General features: G+C 50.3%; 2 protein-coding genes across 13 annotated transcripts in view; one reads left to right on the forward strand and one right to left on the reverse strand.

The window, feature by feature from the left end:
- The window catches only part of RUFY3 (RUN and FYVE domain containing 3), a 32,784-nt gene extending 20,609 nt beyond the window's left edge, over positions 1-12,175 (forward strand). For 7 of the 12 annotated variants that reach the window (XM_032109287.1, XM_032109289.1, XM_032109283.1 and 4 more), the window contains 14 exons: positions 56-179; positions 375-436; positions 522-587; positions 690-759; positions 1,747-1,839; positions 2,261-2,341; positions 2,730-2,897; positions 3,624-3,721; positions 6,377-6,496; positions 7,600-7,702; positions 8,400-8,476; positions 9,640-9,667; positions 9,921-9,995; positions 10,309-12,175. In XM_032109287.1, coding sequence (XP_031965178.1) covers positions 56-179; positions 375-436; positions 522-587; positions 690-759; positions 1,747-1,839; positions 2,261-2,341; positions 2,730-2,897; positions 3,624-3,721; positions 6,377-6,496; positions 7,600-7,702; positions 8,400-8,476; positions 9,640-9,667; positions 9,921-9,995; positions 10,309-10,452 — 1,309 coding nt within the window. In that variant the 3' untranslated portion in view covers positions 10,453-12,175. Of the gene's footprint in view, positions 1-55; positions 180-374; positions 437-521; positions 588-689; positions 760-1,746; positions 1,840-2,260; positions 2,342-2,729; positions 2,898-3,623; positions 3,722-4,081; positions 6,193-6,356; positions 6,750-7,599; positions 7,703-8,399; positions 8,477-9,639; positions 9,668-9,920; positions 9,996-10,308 lie in introns of those variants that run through there. The other 5 variants (XM_032109292.1, XM_032109295.1, XM_032109293.1 and 2 more) reach the window with 3 other exon arrangements.
- Positions 12,176-12,283: 108 nt separating this feature from the next.
- GRSF1 (G-rich RNA sequence binding factor 1) lies at positions 12,284-19,181 on the reverse strand. The gene is made up of 10 exons (XM_032109297.1): positions 19,008-19,181; positions 18,769-18,913; positions 17,970-18,125; positions 17,517-17,657; positions 16,520-16,649; positions 14,571-14,731; positions 14,299-14,420; positions 13,584-13,719; positions 13,283-13,366; positions 12,284-12,521 (listed from the first exon to the last, which is right to left on the reverse strand). The coding sequence occupies exons 1-9, from the start codon at positions 19,164-19,166 to the stop codon at positions 13,308-13,310; spliced, it is 1,209 nt and encodes a 402-aa protein (XP_031965188.1). The 5' UTR covers positions 19,167-19,181; the 3' UTR covers positions 12,284-12,521; positions 13,283-13,307.
- Between the last annotated feature and the right edge of the window lie 950 nt (positions 19,182-20,131).

The following is a 20,131-nucleotide window of genomic DNA, read 5'->3' on the forward strand; positions in this document are numbered from 1 at the left end:
TCTTGATCACTTTTCCCATCTCACTCCTGTGTGTCTCTTGCCCTGCATCCTGCAGTGAATTTTACGAGCCCAACGCACTGATGATGGAAGAGGAAGGTGCCATCATTGCTGGCCTTCTTGTAGGTCTGAACGTCATCGATGCCAACTTCTGCATGAAGGGAGAGGACCTGGACTCCCAGGTATCCAGTTAATGGGTTTGTTCTGCTCATTTAAATTGGAAAATTCATTAATTTTGCATAGCCTACTGATGTAATGAATCCTGGCTGAAGTACAGCAGGTGTTGATGTCCTAACTCTAAACTTCCACACCTGGGAACAGTGGGTTGGTCTTAGAAACCAAGTGGTTAGTGTAAAATGCAATTTTTTCTCCTCCAGGTCGGAGTTATTGATTTCTCCATGTATTTGAAAGATGGGAACAGCACGAAAGGAAGCGAAGGGTAGGTGCACACACAGTTGTCCTGCTGCTCCTCTCTTGGGAATGTGTATTCAAGTATTCCAGGCTGCCCTGTTTCTTTTTTCCAGAGATGGTCAGATAACTGCCATTTTGGACCAGAAGAACTATGTAGAAGAACTCAATAGACATCTAAGGTAAAATGTGATCTCTTGGCTCTTTATTACTTTGTAGGACAAAAGAGAAAACGGAATTTTAAAAAGTGAAGGAATTACTGTAGGGTTTTTTCTCTTCAACAGTGCTACAGTAAACAACCTGCAGGCCAAGGTGGATGCCTTGGAGAAATCCAACACAAAGCTGACCGAGGAGGTAAGTGTCATGGAAAACCACCTGATGCTTTGGCCTTTGGGAATTAGGGATTAACCAGGGAGGGAGGAGTTCCTTTCAGATGTCTGGTGTACAGAATGAGGGGTGTTTAGTGATGGAACTGGAATAGCTGACCTGCCAAGGAATTTCACTGGCTGTCACTACTGAGCACAAGTTGGAAAATCAACTGTATGTTTATGTAAATTTGCAAAAAGTAAAGGAAAAAATGTCAATAGAAGTAAAATGTCCAGCCTGAGCATGAGAAACAGCGGGTACATGAGGCAGAGGTGCAGTCTGTGTTTTAACATTGGTCTGCAGCTCATTAGTGATGACATAAATGTCATAAAATGTTTTGGGGTCAGCTCCCTGACAAATGGGTGACAGGAGGTCTTACCTGATGGAATGAGTGGCTTTTGGTGTTTTACCTGCATAGTGACGTGGTGCCAGGAGATGAATTGCAATGGTGCCTGCAGTGTTTCTGGGGTTTGATAATGAAGTTGCCAAGGGAAGCCTGCAGAATGTGGAATGAGGCTGCGGTGACAGCGGCACGCGCTGTGCCAGCTGGGGTGTAGGTAATGAGCTGTGTCACACATCACAGCCACGTGTGTGTGTCGGGCCTGAGCTCTGTCAAGGACTCGCACTTGCATCCGGGAGTTCTGTTTGGGTTTGTCACAGGATAGCATGGCTGATCCTTTGGAATGTCTCTGAGCTGCTCCTGTGTGTGACCCTTATGTAAGTTGTGAGTTACAAAGCCAGAAGGAGTTTCTGAAGTTACTTTTGCCTTTGACCATACACTTACATTAATCTGTTGGTCTGCAGTGCTGTGATCCTGGGAATTCCTCTGAGCCAGGTGTCCCATCCCTAAGGGTGCTGTGTGCTGCTCGTCCTCCGTTTCCAGCCAAATCTTCCTCATCTGGTGGGGTCAAGAGAGAAAAAAACCAGTGAAGTATGTTTTTGATGTGTTACTGTTTTGTTTTGTTTTGTTCCCAGCTCGCAGTTGCCAACAACAGGATCATTACACTGCAGGAAGAGATGGAGCGGGTTAAGGAAGAAAGCTCCTACATCCTGGAGTCCAGTCGCAAGGTTGGTGTGTTTCTGTGTGTGTGTGGGGATGATTGCTGAGCTCTGGGGCAGGCCCAGCCTGAATGCCGTGTTTGGAACAGAGTGCATTTCCTTGTGTGTCTCACACAAACCCCACTGCATTAGAGGAACAGCAGGTAGGCCCTGTGCAGAGGGAACAGATGGGCCCTGGCCGCAGGGAGTCCTGCCTGGCCATAGGGGCGGAGCAGGGAGCGTGCGCGGAGCCGGGAGCTCGCTGGGCAAGGTGTCAGGGGACAGGAGGGAGGGGGCCTTACTGAGGGGAGGCAGGAAAATCGGGATACAGGAGTTGTGCTGGTTTGTCCTGAATTGTTGCAGAATTCCAAGTGTTGGGGAAAAGCCAGTAATGAGGCCAAGTGAGGGCTGGCAGTACACAATGCCAAGTGAACTGTGTCTGTTACCTCAGGCCACCAAGGACAGAACTGCTGACGGGCAGGCACTGACTGAGGCACGGAAGCAGCTGAAGGAGGAGACTCAGCTGCGCCTGGTGAGGACTGGGGGGCTCGGGGCCCACCCCACAGGGCTGCAAAGGGTCACTGCCATGCTGAGCCCTTGTTCGATACCTGTGTGGGGAGAAAAATGCCTGACCTGACAGTATTTAGGAAATAAAATCTTTCCTTAGACCCCTCCATCCCAAAGACAGGCCCATGTAGAATTCCCTGACTCTCTGCTAGCCCTGCTGCACACCTGGCTCTGATACTGGACTGAAAACTGTGGAGTTACTCTCCCTAAGGGATGTGTCAGATGTGTGACTCCGAAGCTGCGGCAGTGCAGCATGCTCGCGGGTAGGGAGTGCCTGGGCAGAGGGGAAGGGTGGTTACCCCCTGGGTGATGAGGGGAGCTCCTGGAAATGCTGAGGGCTCCTTGTGTTCCAGGATGTGGAGAAGGAGCTGGAGGCGCAGATCGGGATGCGGCAGGAGATGGAGCTGGCCATGAAGATGCTGGAGAAGGATGTCTGTGAAAAGCAGGATGCGCTGGTGGCACTCAGACAGCAGCTGGACGATCTCAGGGCTCTAAAGCATGAACTGTCTTTCAAGCTGCAGGTAGGGAGCTAAGGCAATGCAGGGAATTCCAGATAAAAGTGAGAGCTGCTGTGCATTTATTCCTCCTGCCTATTGGAAAGGTGCTGGGTGTGGAAGGGGCACAGGCTGTGCAGCACACTTCTGTCCTGCTGTGAGAACACTGGAATGTGGTGGAGGGTAAAGGTGAATGCAATTTCTTCTGAACAAAAATTCATCATGGTCCAGAAATGTGCGTGTGAGACGGGGGAAAGCATCTTGTGTGGTTTTGTGGTATGAAAAGAGCTGTGGGAGCTTGTGCTCCAGCACAGTCTGGTGTGGAGGGCACCTGGTGTAACTCCTGTGTGGTGACACGAGCAGACTCTCCAAACAGCAACACAATGCTCAGAATAGATCCTAAAATCAATTTGACAACAGCAAAGAGTTGCTTTTGCTCTCCTTGAGCCAATGGCTGTGTTCAAAACAGCTGAATGATATGAAGGTATTAACTATTAGCAAGCACTGCATTACATTTCCCATATCCAGGAATCTTCATGAATGGTGGCATTGCTCTGTTGCGGGATCCAGGTGGAGCCTGCACCTCTATGGCAAGACATTTGTCCTTGCAATACTGTCCTGGCATTTGCTTTTTCAGCACCTTTTCCTGCCTCTTTGCCTTCTGCCCTGTTGTTTCACGTGCCACATGATTTATGGAGATTTATTTGGGATTTACTACTCCTTACACAAACCCCCCACTGCTCCTTTTCCCAGAGTTCAGACATGGGAGTGAAACAGAAGAGTGAATTAAACAGCCGCTTGGAAGAAAAAACAAATCAGATGGCTGCCACCATCAAACAGCTGGAACAAAGGTAAGACAGGAAACTTGAACCATGATCCACTGGTGTGTCCTTTAGTGTAGTGTCCCCTGGATCCAGAATGGGCCAGGGGAGAGTCCCAGTGCTGGGCTGGACAGGGCTGCCTGAGGAGAGCAGTGGGAGCAGCGCGTCTGGGACTTGGTTAATGAGTAGCGCGCCGCACTCCATTGGTGCTCTCATTTTAGGGTTTCTGTTGGGAAAGGCTCTTGGTAAACAAAGTGGTTGTCTTTGCAACAAGTTTGTGTTTGAAAATATTTCATGATGCCTACTCAGCTAATTCATGTGTTCTTTTTTCTCTTGCTGTTCTTATTTTTTCTGTTTTCTCATCATCCTCATTCTGACTTACTTATACAGTGAAAAGGATTTGGTGAAACAGGCAAAAACCTTAAATAGTGCAGCAAACAAACTGATCCAGAAGCATCATTAGACATTTTTATGTCTGGCCACCTCACAGCTCTGACATCAGAACTCATTTATGAGGGGAGAACTTGAGAATTGCTAAAAGCAACTGTTAAAATATTAATTGTCACCTAAAGTTGATTTGGAATTTGCCGAGTTTTTAAAATCAGTGAGTTTTTCTGCCGAGATTTAGTCGGGTATAATAATCCCCAGCCCTGCCATTTAAACCGTGTTCAAGTACCAACGAGTTGGCCACTAAGCACCCCGGGAAAGCGTCAGGATTGGGCGAGGTGGCTGTGTCCAGCCGCTGGTGTCACCGCGTGCAGCAGCACAGCCCTCGGCGCGTGCGCGGCTCAGCCGAGGCCGTGGCCAGCTCGGGACAGTCAACTCCTTTTCTGTATTGCCCTTTTTGTGAAGTAGACGAGAAATGCATCCCTGGAAGTTGTTGACAGTAGTTGTGTGCGTACCCCAAGCCGTTCCCTGTTCTCTTCTGTTCTGTGGGTTCAGCCCCGAGTCCGAGCCGAGCGGGCGCGACGCTGGCCCGTCACCGGGAAGACCGGCCCTCCCGTAACCAGCCTGCCTGGATTCTGCCTTAGGGACTTGGGGGGAGGGTGGGGACTTATCCTTATTCCTTTCAACTTCATGTGTCCAGAATTAGTAGCTATAGGTGTCTTAGAGTAACACGGTAGAGTGGTAAGTTCAGTGGAAACCTCCTTCTCTTTGCATTGCTTCTACCTCTGCCAGGAGTCCCTCCAGACATACCCTGTGGTCCTTCCTGACCCAAGGAAGCGGAGGAGAGGTGTTTTGGGAGGTCTCTCCCCTTCCCAGAAAGGGAAGTTACAGGTTTTATAAAAAATAATCTGAGCTTTGTTTAAAGGAAACAAAAACATGTTAAAAAAAGGAGAAGGAACCCAGTGTGCAGCAGTGGGGAGTGGAGATGGAAATTTGGTCCTTGCCCTTTTCTTGTCCGAGTAGTTGGTGGTTGAAAAGAGTTGCCTTTTACACTTCTTTCATTTTCTTCTGAGTTTGCCTTGCTCAAAACAAATGGAATTTGCTAATGGAACAAGAGCTAAAGCTGGGAAATGCCTCTCATTAGGAAAAATAATTGCCAGTTTAACACCCTGGTGCAAAGTCTGAAGTAACTGTAGCTTGAACTATTGTAAACTAACATTCTCTGATCACAGAAGTCCCTGTGCCGGTCTCTCGCAGGCTTCAGGTTTATAACTGCTGCTCGAGATAGTTTTTTCTTTTGGAAGGTCAGATCTGGGGAGTTTCTGTGTCAAATAAGGGTTTTTTTGCTCTGGTGAGATGCCTGTAGTAATTCTTTGGTGCCAGTTCTCCCCTTGACCTATGGGATGGTGCTCCTTGGGGCAGTGGGTGGCAAATGTGACAAACACAGGAGGGAACACCTTGGTGTGTTTCAAAATCCGCGGGGCTCAGCCTGGTCCCCGTGGATGTGATCATGGGCCACTGTGGGGCTTGTTCCCTGGGCTCCCAGCGCAGCCCTGCTGGGAACCTCCCTGCCATGCCTGAGCCGCATGCTTGAACCTATAAACTCACCCCTCAGTAACCCGCTACTAGAAACTCATCCTAACTCCCTGGAGAAGAAATAGTCCTAAGGGAAATGTGGAAGCTTTGATCAAGCTGTCTGAACAGCTGGTTAGGACAGAGAACCCCCTGCCCCATCACACAGTTCTGCTGTAGGAACAGGGGGTTGGATGGTGAGGTTTGTGCTGAAATCAGACAGATTTAAGGATCTGGCTTCTTCTGATATCAGGCCCCGAGTGGGAATGTGTTGGTGTACTGATGCCTGGGGCTTGAGCCGAAGTGTCCATCCATGGGAGAGAGCAGGAATATGCACTAATTCTCAATAGAGTAGCTACAACCTATGTTGCAAGTTCCAGTTACCTGTGCAAAGCTGAAATGTAACGTACATTAAACTCCAATTGGACTTAAAATTCTGTGTACTTGAGGTTTGCTTCGAATCTGGATAAAAGTGATGTTTTCTGTTTCTCATCTAATGGCTGTAAACTGTAGTGATAGAATAAAAACTATTGAAAATGAGAGCTTCTGCCTGGTTCACCTGCATTTTGCTTTGCTTTGAACTATTTTCCTCCTTTCCATTGTTTTTACCATTCTCTTTTTTTGGCTTTACCTTTTCACTGGGTTTTTTATTTGTTGGTTGAACTCAGTCTTCCTCCCCACCATGGCTTTTGTTTTTTATCACAAGTTCATGTGGCTCAAATCCAGATTGCGACAGGCAGAGAAGGACCGGCAGCTGGCCCAGCAGGACAACCGGCTCTTCAAGCAGGAGTTTGGGGACAAAATCAACAGCCTCCAGCTGGAAGTGGAAGAGCTCTCCAGGCAGCGGTGAAGAGACCCTTTTCCAACCTCTTTTCTGGGCTGTTGTTGCTGTGTCTAGGGGAGAGCAGGCAGGGTGATGGCAGAGGGAAGCAGGGGATGGAGAGGGAGTGAGGCAAATTGTGTTAGATGCCACGAAGTGTAACTCCAGGGAGGGAAATCCTTGGTAACAGCATCACCTGGATACTGGCACAGGCTGTCCAGAATAGCTGTGGCTGCCCTATCCCTGGAAGTGTTCAAGGCCAGGTTGGATGGGGCTTGGAGCAATCTGACCCTGTGGAAGGTACCCCTGCCCATGGCACAGGGTGGAACAAGATGGTCTGTAAGATCCTTTCCAACTGAAACCTTCTGTGATTCTGTGATAATTGGGAATCCAAAGCTAACACTAATGATTTGCTGCTCCTGGGCAGGGATTGAGCAGCCAAGTCTGCCTGGAGCAAACACTGAAGGGTCTGGAGCAAGGGCAGTGATTTTGGTTGTCTTACCTGCCACACAGTACTGTGATGTGGATTTTTTCCCCTTTGGAACTGCTCTTAGTTTTGCTGGAAGCCAGAGACCTTGTCAAAAGCCATCACATTTTCCCGTGCAGTGTCATCATTTGAGCAGTGTCAGGGACACAGACAAATTTCTTTCCTTAAAATAGAAGAGCATCTCCTGCAGCCTTGATGCACGTGTGGCTTGTTGCAAGGTCACTGGGATGAATTCTGTGGGAGCATTGCTGGATGCATGGAGAGGTTTTTTCCCCTCTTCCCCTCCTGGCCCAGCTTTGTGTTTCCTTTTTCAAAAAGGTGCTCAACCAACCAGAAAATGGCTTTGGTCAGCAATTGGTGCAAGGTCCTGGGTGTGCATGGGTGAGCTTAGGAGGACATGGGCAAATGGGTCTGGTTTTGCATCAGTTGGATGCTAAATTGTACCAGAATTAGATGAAGGACGTGTAGATTTTTCATCCTGACACATTATGGCTTAACACACTGCGAGAGAGCTTTGGGGTTCCAAGAGGCAGTTTTAGCTCCTGAGTTAGGGGTGTGAAGAGAGGGTCAAACAGTTCATCAGTTATCAGTGCTAAGTGTCCCAAAACCATCCTTTATTCACAATTCCACCTGGTATTCCAGAAGCCACCTAGAACTGGAGCTAAGGCGGGAAAGAGACAGATGGTCTCACAGTCACCAGCGCAGCCAAGAAAGCAAAAAAGGCCCAAAGAATTGGCTCAGACAGGTAACGTGACTTGGGTTTTTGGCTCGGGTTTGAGGTAACAGTTTCGCTTGGCTCGTTTGCTTTTCCTGAGCTTTCTCAGGCAATAAATGGTTGTCGTTCATGTGCCACAACCGGAGGAGCTTCGGGAAGATTTGTACACACTCTGACCAGGCAGTTTGAGTTGTAACAGTGAGAACTGTGCAGTACCAGAGATGGCTTCTGCAGTTCTTTGTTTCTCCCCGTCCTGCTTGAATGGTGCAGTTTTGTCTTATTTGACCAATATTACACAATTTCATTGAAGTGCTTTAGGCCTCATGGCTCAGCTGTGACCCACATCTCAGCTAGGGAGAAGGGGAGGATTCTTTTCTTTGCTGGCTGGGAAAGTTTGTCTCTGGTCAGCTTTTACAAAGCCTCTTCAGCCCGTCCTCGTTCTCAACCTCTGCTCTGCAAATAAGAACTGCTGGTGACTGTTTCTGGTAACAGGAGGTCATGGGACCCCTGCCCCTCTGTGAGAGGCACAGTCCCCTCTGTACACTGCTGAAGGAAAGCATGGAGAGCTGCTCCCAGGGGAGACTGGGGCCCAGATACCCCTCTGTGCAAAGGAGGGGCAGAGCAGTATCCCAGAACAGCAGTGCCAGTTCTCCCCTTGCAGTGTGGCAGGAATGAAACTGGAGTTTTCCTCTGGTGCAGCTGATGGGTGAGTGTTTCCTTTTGGCAGGATGGGAAGCTCAGAATCCAGGAAGAAAATGCTAAACTGAAGCAGCCGCTGAGAGAGAACAGTGTCCTGCCGCACAGGTAGGGAAGGAAACAGATCTCATTTCTGCCTCTCGTTTCCAAAGTCCTGCTTTCCCCTTCTCAAATTTCCGTGCCAACAGGGCGTTCAGAATAGTCCAACTTCCCTTTTTAAGAAGGATTTCCAATGTCATGCCCTTTGTTGAGTTCTCTGCCGCTTTTCCATAGCTCCCGAAAGCAAGGTGGAGGTTCTGTTGTTCATCAGTGCTTTCAGATGGGGAAAGCTCTGTGCTTCTCCCATTTACCTTTGAATTTTTTTCTATCTAAATCTGCTGTTTACTAATTCTTCTGACTCAAGAATCCTTGGTAAGCCAAATGCAAGACCTTTGGAACTCATGTCCAAAGCATATTTGGTGAGGGAAAGGAGAAGGGTGGTTGGACCTCCTAAAGAGAAGCTGTTGGGGAAAGAGAACCTGAAGTGAGGTTTTAAGAAGATGGCTGTGTAAAATTGTGGTTCAGGTCACTTGTTTCCAAGCTGAATTATTACAGAGGAAGATTGTTGTTGCAGGATTTTAGTATTTGGTTTTAGAAGTTAAAAGGTGTTTTCAAAGCCCCTGGGCACAGCTCAGTGCTGAGGCTTTGGCTCGCGGACGGAACAGCCCATCGGAAATGCTCTGACTGTCAGGGCTCTGCTGCAGTGTCTCGAGTGCCAGTGGAGAGGCACTCTTCATTGAGGTAATCAGTGAGTTAATCGATGAGTGAATCAGGAAAGTATCCTCCTAAAAATAGCATAAAGCAGTTCAAATCTGGTTTGCAAGATACTAAAAATCTTCCAGGCCTGAGATGCTTTTTACCCCTGTTTCACCTGAGTGTTTAAGCAAGTGAGGGTCAGGTTGATGGTGTACAGGCCTTGTGGTACTTCATTGCTGCTTTTGACAGCAGGGCTAGGGATCAAACCTGCCGGCCTGTGTTTAAAGCCAGTTCCAAACTGTTTTGCTCTAGCACCTCAACAGTCTTTTCTGTGTTCGTGCTCCCTCTCCTCTGCTCTCCTGAAGGCATTTTGCAATTTTTTCTTCTGCTCTTCCCATTGAACCAGGAGAGCTACTGAAAAATCTGGGGAGGGTTTTAAAAACAGGGTGAGGGAATTCCCTGGTAGCACAGATGTTTTATTTAAAGGCGCTGGTGATGGAAGGCCTGCTCCAAGTGACGCTGTTGTTCCCTTGTAGGTCACCCAGCGGCATGCAGGAGGAGCAGGTGGGTGATTCTCTTTCTTGGTGGTTTTGCTCTTTTCCTATAAATCAGCTGGACCAAAATCCACTCCTCCTCCTCCGTGTGCCTGGCAAAGCACAGCCAGACTCCCAGAGTGCCACTGGGATGCCACTGGGAATTTCTGCTTCTGTCAGCTGGTTCCCAGTGAAAACGATGTTTAGTTCCCCCTCTGTTGCTACAGAGCTCTGCCACAGGAGCAGTGTAAAGCAGAATGTCTTGGTTTTGCCTTGGGCTTTAGGAGCAGCTGTCGGGCCCTGGACATGCCGAGATCTGCCAGCTGTGCCAGGAGGAGAACAGCCGGAGCCAGAGAAAGGTAACTCCTGGATTTGTACTGGCATCTCCCACAGCCGGTGACTGTGAGTTCCCTCTGGCTTTTGTGGTGGAATCACAAATTCCTGCTGGTGACTTGTACCAAGAAATGAGCCCTTGCAGGCCCCTCTGCCCTTAACATAACTTTGTTAAATGCTGATGAGGTGATGGTTCCTGCTCCGCCCTGTTCAGTGGTTTGTTCTCCCTCCCCCTTAGCAGCTTCTTCCCTTCTTCAGCTCAGCGTTTGTTTTCTCCCAAGTTGATCTGCCAGAACCTGAACCTCGCCTTGACTTCTCTGTCCTTTTCCTGCATTCCAGAACATCTGCAAGAACTGTGGGGGCACCTTCTGTGAAGCCTGCTCGGTGCATGAGCTGCCCCTCCCGTCCAGCATCAACCCCGAGCGCGTCTGCAACCCCTGCCACCAGCGGCTCATCCAGCAGTATTCCAGCAGCCCCTTGTAGGGAATGGGTGGCACAGAGGTGACAAACAACGGCTGTAGCTGATGGTGTTTCTGGAGTTGTTCAGGGGGAATGTGAAGACACCTGCCCATGTGCTTTGGAGGTCGGACGGGAAGCAGCTTCTTGGTGTTTAGAATCTCCTGTTACTGAAACAACAGTCTGAGCCCTTCCCTGTACCAAAATCTGCCTGTGCTGTGGAGAATTGCACTGGGGATGTCACACGGAGCAGCCCCAAGGTGTGCCTGAGCAGTCTCAGGACTCTGGGAGCCCCTGCCCACACCAGAACTGTTGTCTGCATGTGGAAGTTGGGAGTGTTGTCGCCCTCACGTGTGTGGCGTGGGTGTGTGCTGCTGCTGCTGAGCAAAGGCTCCCCAAAACCCAACAGGAGCGTTGGTATTCCTCATGTCTGGCTGCACTTGAAATCCCATTTCCCCTTTTCCGTTTGCCCTGGACAGGCTGGCTTATCCTGGGAACGCCGGTGGGTGGTGTGAGCGGGGCAGGTGGGACACCAGTGAACACATGCTCCCTGCATTTCCTTGGCTCAGGGCTCTGACCAGGGGCTTAGTCTGCACAGGGATACCCCAAACCAAGCTGTGAATGTTCTGTTCCCCCTCTGTGCTTTACAGGCTGGGCCCAATCCCCATCAGACATAGGTTTAGGGCCACTTGGATCCACCTCTCCACCTTGTGCACACAGAAACGTTGTTACAATAAACCTGGTGTTTCACTTTTTGTTGGATCAAAACTAAATGGGAACACTCTTCACCTGTTAGAAATTTTAATTGCAAATACAGTTCAGAGAGGCTTCATCGTTCTTTGTTACTGTTCCCTCAAGGAATTTTGTTTGTCCAAAAAGCAGTGGTGGCTTTCTTGTGTCATAGGAGTGTTTGCTCCTTTTCCTACTGGTACCTCCTGCAGTCTCTGAGACCACAGAATGTCCTGTAGTTCATAGAAAATGGATGCATTGGTGTGACAAATGCACTGGGGTTTGTACAGATGTTGTTAGGGGGTAGCTGTTGATTCCTTGGAGGGGATTTTCTAGTCATTAGAGTGGCTAGAACCACAAGAAAAAGCCTCTTGGAGCTGAGGTACTGACATGGTCGGTGCTGGTTTGTACCAGGAATCATCTCTCGTAGATCCTTCTAGGACTTGGCATGTTCAGCCACCCAGCTTCTACTCTTTTCTGCCCTTTTGCTCCCCGGGGTAGCTTCCTGACCCATTTCTTTGCTGCTATCCCCTAAATTATGGCAGGAGTTGTAAACAGTGTTGAAATACCAAAAGTCTGGAATTCAGGTGAATTCCTGAGTTCTCTGAAGGGGTGAGACTCTGGAGATGGATGGAGAAAACACTGAATTTAGTGTCAGTAGCTTTGAGTACATGTTGTACACATCCACCAGTGTGAATTCCTGCACCCAACCCCAGTGTGACCCGTCCCCTGAGGAGAAAACAACACCCAGGCAATGCAGAGGGAGAATTAAACTGGAAATGGAGGATTAAAGTCCATGGAGGAGGGAGGTGGCTGAGCCCCCTTCAGAGCACAGCACTGGTGGCTGCCCTGGGACTGGCATTTCGGAAGGTGGGAGCGGGACCATGCTGGCTGCCAGCTCCCTCTGTGCTCAGGTACTCTGTGCGATGCCAGGCTGGGCTGACACCTGGACCTTGGGAATGGGGGGGCAGGTTTTCTGATGTTAGTTTTGTTCCACACAATAAAAAAACTTGATCATCCATATCCTGCCTCCTGAGCCGTCTTTCCATCCCATTCCCCTTGGGCTGGAGGTATGAAAGGATTCAGAGCACTGGTGTGCACCTGTGTGAAGACTTAGATCACTCAGCCGTTAATTGGCAATCCCGGTGTTTTATTAACGCACCCTGATGCACCTGGAGCCCAGGACTGCTCCACCCTGCAGCCTTGGCCATTCCCGCTGCAGCTGCTGCTGGTGCAACTCCCCACAGCCCATCACTTTTGTTACAAGCTCTTACACAAGGCTGAACCAATCTTAGCTCGTCCTCCTCGCAGAGTGGTGACACGGACCTGATCTTCATGCTCATACCCACAGAATGCGTTCGCTTGGCCTTAAAACAAGGAAGAGGAAAAATAAAAATCACTCCCTCACTGTGGCTTACTGCTTTCCTATTTTTCCCCAATGCCCACTGCATTTTATTCCCAGTTAATACTCTCTTAGAATGAAATAGTACAGTTGGACAATAGTAAAATACCACAGACTGCAGGTGGGACACACTCAGGTGGGGCAGCAGCACAGGCACACAGCGGGGGGGTGTTTAATTCCCCTACCACAGGCACTAACAGGAGGGAGCTGCCAAGGAAGCGTGGGATGCAGGTAGGAGGTGGGAGTGCACATCCTGAACCTGCCCCAAGGACTTATCCCTGGCCTGGATTACAAACCCAGGATGGGTGGGCTGCCCTCCCTGCTGCAGGGGCCAGGGCTTGGGGAGCAGTGACCACCACCCCACACTTTCTGAGGGGAATTCATGGAACAAGCTGTCCACTGCCTTCCACGGTCACATCAAACCCCACGCCCTACAAAAGACCAATTACTATGAAGCCACATCTATGGGAAACGTTTAGCCATGGTTCCTCTTCTTGCCAGGGAATGTAACTCCATCAGAGCTTTTCATGCTGCCTCTGGGCTGCGGGATGGGCATCTGTGGAATCTGGAGGTGCAGGCTGTGGGATCCAGGCTGGACACCTGGTGTTCCCTTCAGCCTCTCTATGTTTTACCCCTTGGGTTGGTTGGAATACCAGGGACTGTGAGCGTGAGGCACGTGTTCACGTTGGCACAAACACAGCAGGACGGACAGACGGATGCGCTTACCAAACCTGCGCCTGTGCTGCTGTCACTAGCAGTTCTCCTTTCCCTGGGGATGTTCGTTCAGGAACAATTCAATGGCACAGCACTCTGGGGAATGGAAAAGAGTTGGGCCGGGGTCAGGCACTTGCGTGTGTTAACATTGGTTTTTTTTTCTCTTTGCAAAGCCCGTGGCACATTACACCTTGGAAAGCTACACTCAAGTGATCCCTTTGCACAGGGTGTAACAGCAGCTGGATGAGCTGTGCCAAACCCTCCGAGGTCTCGGTCCCAGGACTGTAGGATCTCCTCTCTTTTTCTCACTTACCCATCTGTGACCCCTCCTTGGCCATTGCTGCGACTGCATCCTTGTGGCTCTTGAAGTGCACATCGGCCTCTCCTGTGGCATCTCCATGGGAGTTATATTCCACCAAGATCCTTGTGGGTCTCAGCGGAGCAAAAAACTGAAAAGGAGGAAAGTAAGAGAGTTTGGTGAGAAAGAAACAACAGTAATGCACACTATTCCCCAGAAACTCAATGGTTTTACTCCCAAAACCCGCTGACCCACGGGGGGGATCTGAGCTCCTGAGTAGCAAAAGGCTCCCTGATCCATCTGCGTGAAGCTGAGGCGCTCCCCAGTCACCTGTCACCCCCTGTGAGCTCCTGGCATAGAACTCCTGCCAGGAACAAAACTCCTCACACAGCACCCATGTTCTGTACGCATCAGTGCAGGTCCACGTACACTGTTACCATTTCTGTGCAGTCAGCTACTCTGAAATCTTGCCTTAGATTCTCAATGGCTCCTCAAGCCTAGTGATGGATATTAACACATCCCAGCAAGCCTTCATTCCCTTTTATTCATGGAGAGGAGCAGATCCCTGTTGGGGCCCTGAGGCCACAGCTGTCCAAAGCCACAGGGCACTGAGGACTAACAGACACTAATTAATTAAAAGACTGCAATTGCTGCAGCTGTAACAATTAACTGAGGGTTTGCACTGGTAATGACATAACCACATTTCAGCTGTAGCCTCGCTGTTACTCACATTTATTATGTCCCGGGCACTAGCTTGGGAAGGAAAACCCCTCATGTGGACAAAGTGTTGTGGTGGTGATGGGGTGTTCTCAGACTCTAAAACGTTCCTTTCTGTTCCTTCCCTGCACAATTCTGCGGAATGGAGAGAAAAACAATCACTAGTGCTTGCAGTGCCCCCCTCCCTCATGTGAAAGCTGTGGGCACATGGGGTTGGAGGGGTTTTCAGCCACTGGGGTGACACGAAGGGACCTTGAGGAACACTCATGACAGGGAGAGACTCACTAATTTCTCCTTCAGCATCGGAGCCTCCAGTGTCTCTCCAGCCCCTTTCTTCAGAGATGGACTCATACTCTCTCCTCGCTTTGGAGTAGGCCATCACCTGCTTGCTGTAGGGCACATGCCTTTGCATCTGGTGCTTTCTGCTCACATACACTTCTATATACCTGGAATCCAAAGGGAAAGAGCACATGGCACGCCTGGCACTCAGGGCTTGGAGAAAGTATCTTCCTGATGTGTCCTGCCTTGGCTCTGCTCAGGTACTGGGGGTGAGAGCCCTGCCGTGGCACACCAAGGTGCTGAATAATTAATTCATTTCACCGGCACAGTTCTCTTTAACTGAGGCTGTTTTCCCCTCCCTGCACTTCTGCAAACCGCACTGATTGCTACGAACCCCAAATTTAACACCCTACCCAGCCCCAAAACAGGTCCCAGAACAGGCAGAATCACAGAAGCACAGGGTCACAGGAAATACCTCAGTGGAGACCTAAGGTTTTCCATATGCCTATGAAATTGATGGGACTTCACTAGCAGTGTTAAACCAGGCAGTTTCCAGAGCACTGAAGGAACAGTGTGATGAAAAGGAAATATGGACATCCAAGGGAGGGGGCCTTTCTCCTTTCCTGAAGGGAGCAGCCAGAGCAGGGGAAGTAACCTTGTGTACAGGCTGACAGAGCTGACAGCTCAGCCCTCCTGAGTCCCCAGTGAGCACTGGGCACTGCTGGAGGCCAGCTCTGGATAAAACTAGGAAGAATGAATGGGAGTAAGCTGCCAGCAGTTTTGAAAGCCCCTCCATTTCTTTGCTAATCACATGGAAATGGAGGTGTGTGAGCTCAGGTGGGCGAGTCAGGTCAGCTCTTGTTCTGACAAAAAACAATTGACAGTAGATTTGGAATTAATCTCTACTCAAGAGGAGGGGAGTCTATTAATTCAATTAATTAATTAATCAAATTCTGCCTGTGGAGCAGCTGTTTGCTTTTAATGAGGGTGGGGAGGGTGACAAACACAAGGAAACGCAGCCTGGGAATAGGAAGTAAGGACATAAAAGGAAGTTGGTAGGTAGAAGGAGAGGTAAGGTTTGGAAAACTCTTTTATTATATGGGGTGCAGACAAAGTTTTACAGATTATTGAAGTCAGAAAACTCAGCAGGGAAAAGAAGCCTTGGTTGTTTGGGTTTTCCCTTCTGAGCACAGCTCTGGAGGTGTTTAAAAGCTGTGTAATGTGGTGCCTAGGGATAGGGTTTGGGGATGGGCTGGGCAGTGTTTAGGTTAATAGTTGGGCACAATGATCTTAAAGGCCTTTTTCAACCTAAATGATATTATGATTCTGGGAAAAGGTGGCCTGTGCTTCTGTTTGAGCTTCTGAGAGAGGCTCTTGGGAGGTGTGTGGCACAGGGCCCAGTGCTCTAGAACGAAATGGTTAAATTCCCTGGGGGGATGTGGTCACCAAAGAGCTGGGAGGTGGTGTAGTGCTGGCCAGCAGTCACTGCTGGGAATGGACTCAAGGCAGGTAAGCTGCGCTTCAAACAGGGACTCCTTGAGAGGAAACGCTGGCTGTGCCTGGCACTGGGCTGAAGGGTAGGGGGATGGCTGCCAAAATTGCCCAAATCATGGAGGAACCTGGTGGAAATTTGGCAGGATCACACGTCTGAAGGAGGGGCAGGACCCCTGTGCACTGAGGCCTGGGCAGACCGTGTCTATCTAGCATTCCCCATTCTGGAGGCTGTCACCCCTTTTCACTGGGATGAGAATGTCTTCAGGAATACCTAAAAAACAGGAGACTTTCTGAGAGGCCCCAAATTCCCCCAAACTATGAGCGCTGCAGGTGCCTCTGCTCTCCTTAATTGCACTGTGAGTGTGAGATGAGCTGCTTCACCCTTCAGGAAGCCAGCTCCAAGTCACACAGGTGCTTCATACCACGTTCTCCTACCCCCTGAACTCCAGGGATGTACCTACCTATTTCCCATATATTCCCTGTGCCGTAGCAGGGCTTTAGCTGCCATTTCAGGAGCTGCAAACTGCACGAAAGCTTCTCCTGTTCTTCTGTCTCCCCGGTAAATAAAAGCTATGTCTGCTATTTTCAAACCTAGAGATGGCAGGGGAGAAAAAGGCATATTGGCTGTGGCAGAAACTTGTGCTATAGTTCAGAAAGCCTTTCTCTTTGTTTTTTTTTTTTCCCCTTATTCTTCTGGTTTTTGATAAGCTACTTGGGCAGCTAAATAGTTCTGAAACAACTGTTCATGCTGGCCTAAGTACCTTTCTTAAACTCCAATTCGTTTGCTTTGAGGCAGTTTTCACAGAAGCCTTAATTTGAAAAGGAAGCAACTTGAGGCTTCAAGTAACTGAATCCAAGTTCCAGACAACAAGTAGATCAAGAGCACAAATGTTCTTGAAATTTTCTCTTATTATGGTACTTTTTTTCCTGCATTTTTTAAAACTCAAGTCAGAGTCAGTGCATTTCACTTTTTGTGCTGCAGAGTATCATCTTAGGGAGCCAGGATGCAGACTGCTCCAGCACTGAGCATGGGACAAGGATTCAGGTGGCATATGTGACCTACCCATCCTGATGTCACAGCTAGGAACACCCACGCTGCATCACCCGGGCTCTAACTATCACACAAGCCTTCTTCCTTCTCAAGTTTGCCAAATTACGCACTGGTAGCAATCCAACTGCAAATCACAGCATCTGGTCCCCTTCCTTTGCTTCCCCTGGCCCCAAATCGGAGCGCTGAAAGTACTAATCCTGGGTTAGACCTGTACAAGGTCAGAGGTGCAGGGAAACTCTGCAGGGTGCTCAGAAAGCCTGAGTGACTTCTGGGGAACAGCAACTCCTTGAGGTGTTTAAGGTGTTCAAGGCTGCATGTGCTTTGCCTTGCTCCTTGAGGAACAACAGCATCAACTTAAGGAAGTGAATGCCTGGTAAAAAGGAAGAGCATGGCCCAGGCTGAGTTACCTGAGAAGAAATCCGCAATGTCCTCCTCAGTGGAGGTGAAGGGGAGGCCTCGGAGCAGCACAACTCCATCGTTCATGGCCTGTGACTCATCCCGCAGGCTCCGCAGCAAGCTCTCCACATCACTGTCGTGGACTTCAAAAACTGCAAGGAACGTGGGCACGGAGCGTTTTCCCACATGGCACTGGCAGCAGGCACTCTGCAGGCACTCTCCTACGGCAGCTTTCACCTCCTGCAAAGCTCCATCCCGTCTCCTCCCCCAGCCCATGCTCTGTGGTCCTGCCCCTCTGCCTTCCCTGGCCAGGCTGGGAACTTCTGGCCCAGTGGCGCCTTGGTGGCTGATCTGCTGCTCGGTTCCACCCCTGCACACCAGCCCACTTCAGTAATCAAGGAGTGCTCTTTTCCTGGGGAGTTTCATTGCAATGTAACTCGTAACTCACGCTGTTCCAAGCCCACCTTTCACATAGCGTGGGCCCATGTATCTCAGGTGCTTTTCCAGGGCTCTCTGGACGTCTGCTTTGGACTCCAGCTCGATCAAGGCATCCCCCCTGCGCCTCCCATCCTTGTTTAAGAGGAAGTGAATCCCGTTCTCACCGTTTCGAATTCTACAGCCTGGAAACGAAGGGACACACAACACAGGAGCATACAGGACTGCATCAAACAGGGGGATCTACAGCACACAGGGCTCATCCCCTCAGCGCTGCAGAACAAAGGGCAGAACACTTGCGCTTCCACCATGAAGTCTAACGTCACACCGACTTGCTTTAATTTGGCAGGTTAGCAAGTAATTTAAAAACTTGCATCTGGCCCCTGGGGAGATGCAGCATAGTAGGGAGGATCAGCCCCACAAAGGTATGTAAAAGCTATGAATTAGGATCAGAAAACAACACCGCACTGCAATCAATGAAACCCTCCAGTTTCTTGAAAAGAGAGGAGTTTGGGCCAGCCATAGTGGTCTGTAAGGGCATCACTTTGAATTGGATTGCCTTTGCTGTGGAGACACTGATTAAGAAGGGAAAGACTTGTCCAATTAAATTTAAGAGACCATAAGGAGGAGCTTCTAGTCAGTGTCCAGCAGTTTGTAAGCTGATTATTCCCTTTAGACGTGTCAATTGTGAATAATTTTGCAGTAATACTAAGACCTCATCTTTCTCTGGCTAACGATCTCTAAATTTTCCTTCTGTTAAGTAGTCATGAACTAATGGGCTCAATACCAGCATGCAGAACAGTTAGGCAGGCAAATGAACACCCATACTATCAAAGAAGGTGAGGACATCTTCCTCGGTGCACGAGAACGGGAATCCTTGTGCCCTGACGAGGTAGACATTGTCGCTTTCCGCATTGGGTGAGGCGGGCTCCCGCTCTGAGAGGCGACCTTCCTGGGACGGGGCATCTGTGACCTGTCACGGACACAGGAGAAAAGCCCCCGGGTGAGAAGCGGGAGGCCGCAGTTTCCCGCAGGGGTCGGTGCCCGCCATTTTCGCGCGGCCGTACCTGGCTGTAGGCGCGGAGCGCGGCGCTGAGCGGGGCCGGGGCCGGAACCGGGACCGGGGCCGGGGCGGGCCGGGGCAGGCGCAGCGCGGGCGGCAGCGCCGGGCCCCGGCCCAGCAGCAGCGCGGACAGAGCGCGGCGGGCGGCGGCGGCCACGGCCATGCCGGCGATCGCGGCTCCGCCTCCGCGACCTTCCTTCCTTCCTTCCCGGCAGGCGCTGCACGGGAAGCGCTTCCCGGGCACCGCCGCTCTGCCCCCGGGGCTCGGGGGGTGCCCGGCGCTCGGCCCGGGCTGCGGCTGGGGCTCCCCGGGACGGGGCGGGCGTTCGCGGCTGTCACAGCTGGCTTTTCCTGTCGCGGAGCTGTGTCCTAGAATGGCCTGGGTTGGAACGGAACTTAAAGATCATCCCGCTCCACCCCCTGCCATGGGTAGGGACAACTTCCACTACACCAGGTTGCTCCAAGCCCTGTCCAGCCTGGACATGAACGCTTCCAGGGATCGGGCAGCCACAGTTTTTCTGGGCAACCTGGTGCCGGGGCCTCACAGGGAAGAATTTATTCCCACTAGCCCATCTAACCGTGCCTTCTGTCAGTGTCAAGCCATTGCCCCATGGCCTGTCACTCCAAGCCCTTGTAAGTAGTCTCCGTCTTTCTTGCAGGCTCCCTTCAGGCACAGGAAGGCTGCAATTGGGTCACCCTGAAGCTTTTCTTTTCCAGGCTGAAAAAACCCTAATTCTCCTAGCTTTTCCTCATAGCAGAGATGCTCCCTCCTTCTTAAAACCTTGGTGGCCTCCTCTGGGCTCACTCCAATGGGTAACTGTCCTTCCAGTGCTGAGGACCCCGGAGCTGAATGCAGCACTGCAGGTGGGGTCCCACCTGAGCAGGGCAGAGGGGAGGAATCCCCCCCTCCCCTGCTGCCCGTGCTGTGAGGATGAGCCCAAGACACAGATGGTTTCTTGCAAAACGAAGTTTTAAGTTGGGCTTCATCACTGACAAGCTTTTTACACCCCTTCCCTGGAGACTGATTTTCCAAGAGAGATGATTTTGTCCCCCTCACTCCCATCCCTGGTTGAAGGTCTCAGATGCAGCACTGGCTGAACCTGTTGGTGAAGAACATTCCCCTTCCAG

This window comes from Corvus moneduloides, chromosome 5, assembly GCF_009650955.1.
Source record: "Corvus moneduloides isolate bCorMon1 chromosome 5, bCorMon1.pri, whole genome shotgun sequence".
Taxonomy (NCBI): domain Eukaryota; kingdom Metazoa; phylum Chordata; class Aves; order Passeriformes; family Corvidae; genus Corvus; species Corvus moneduloides.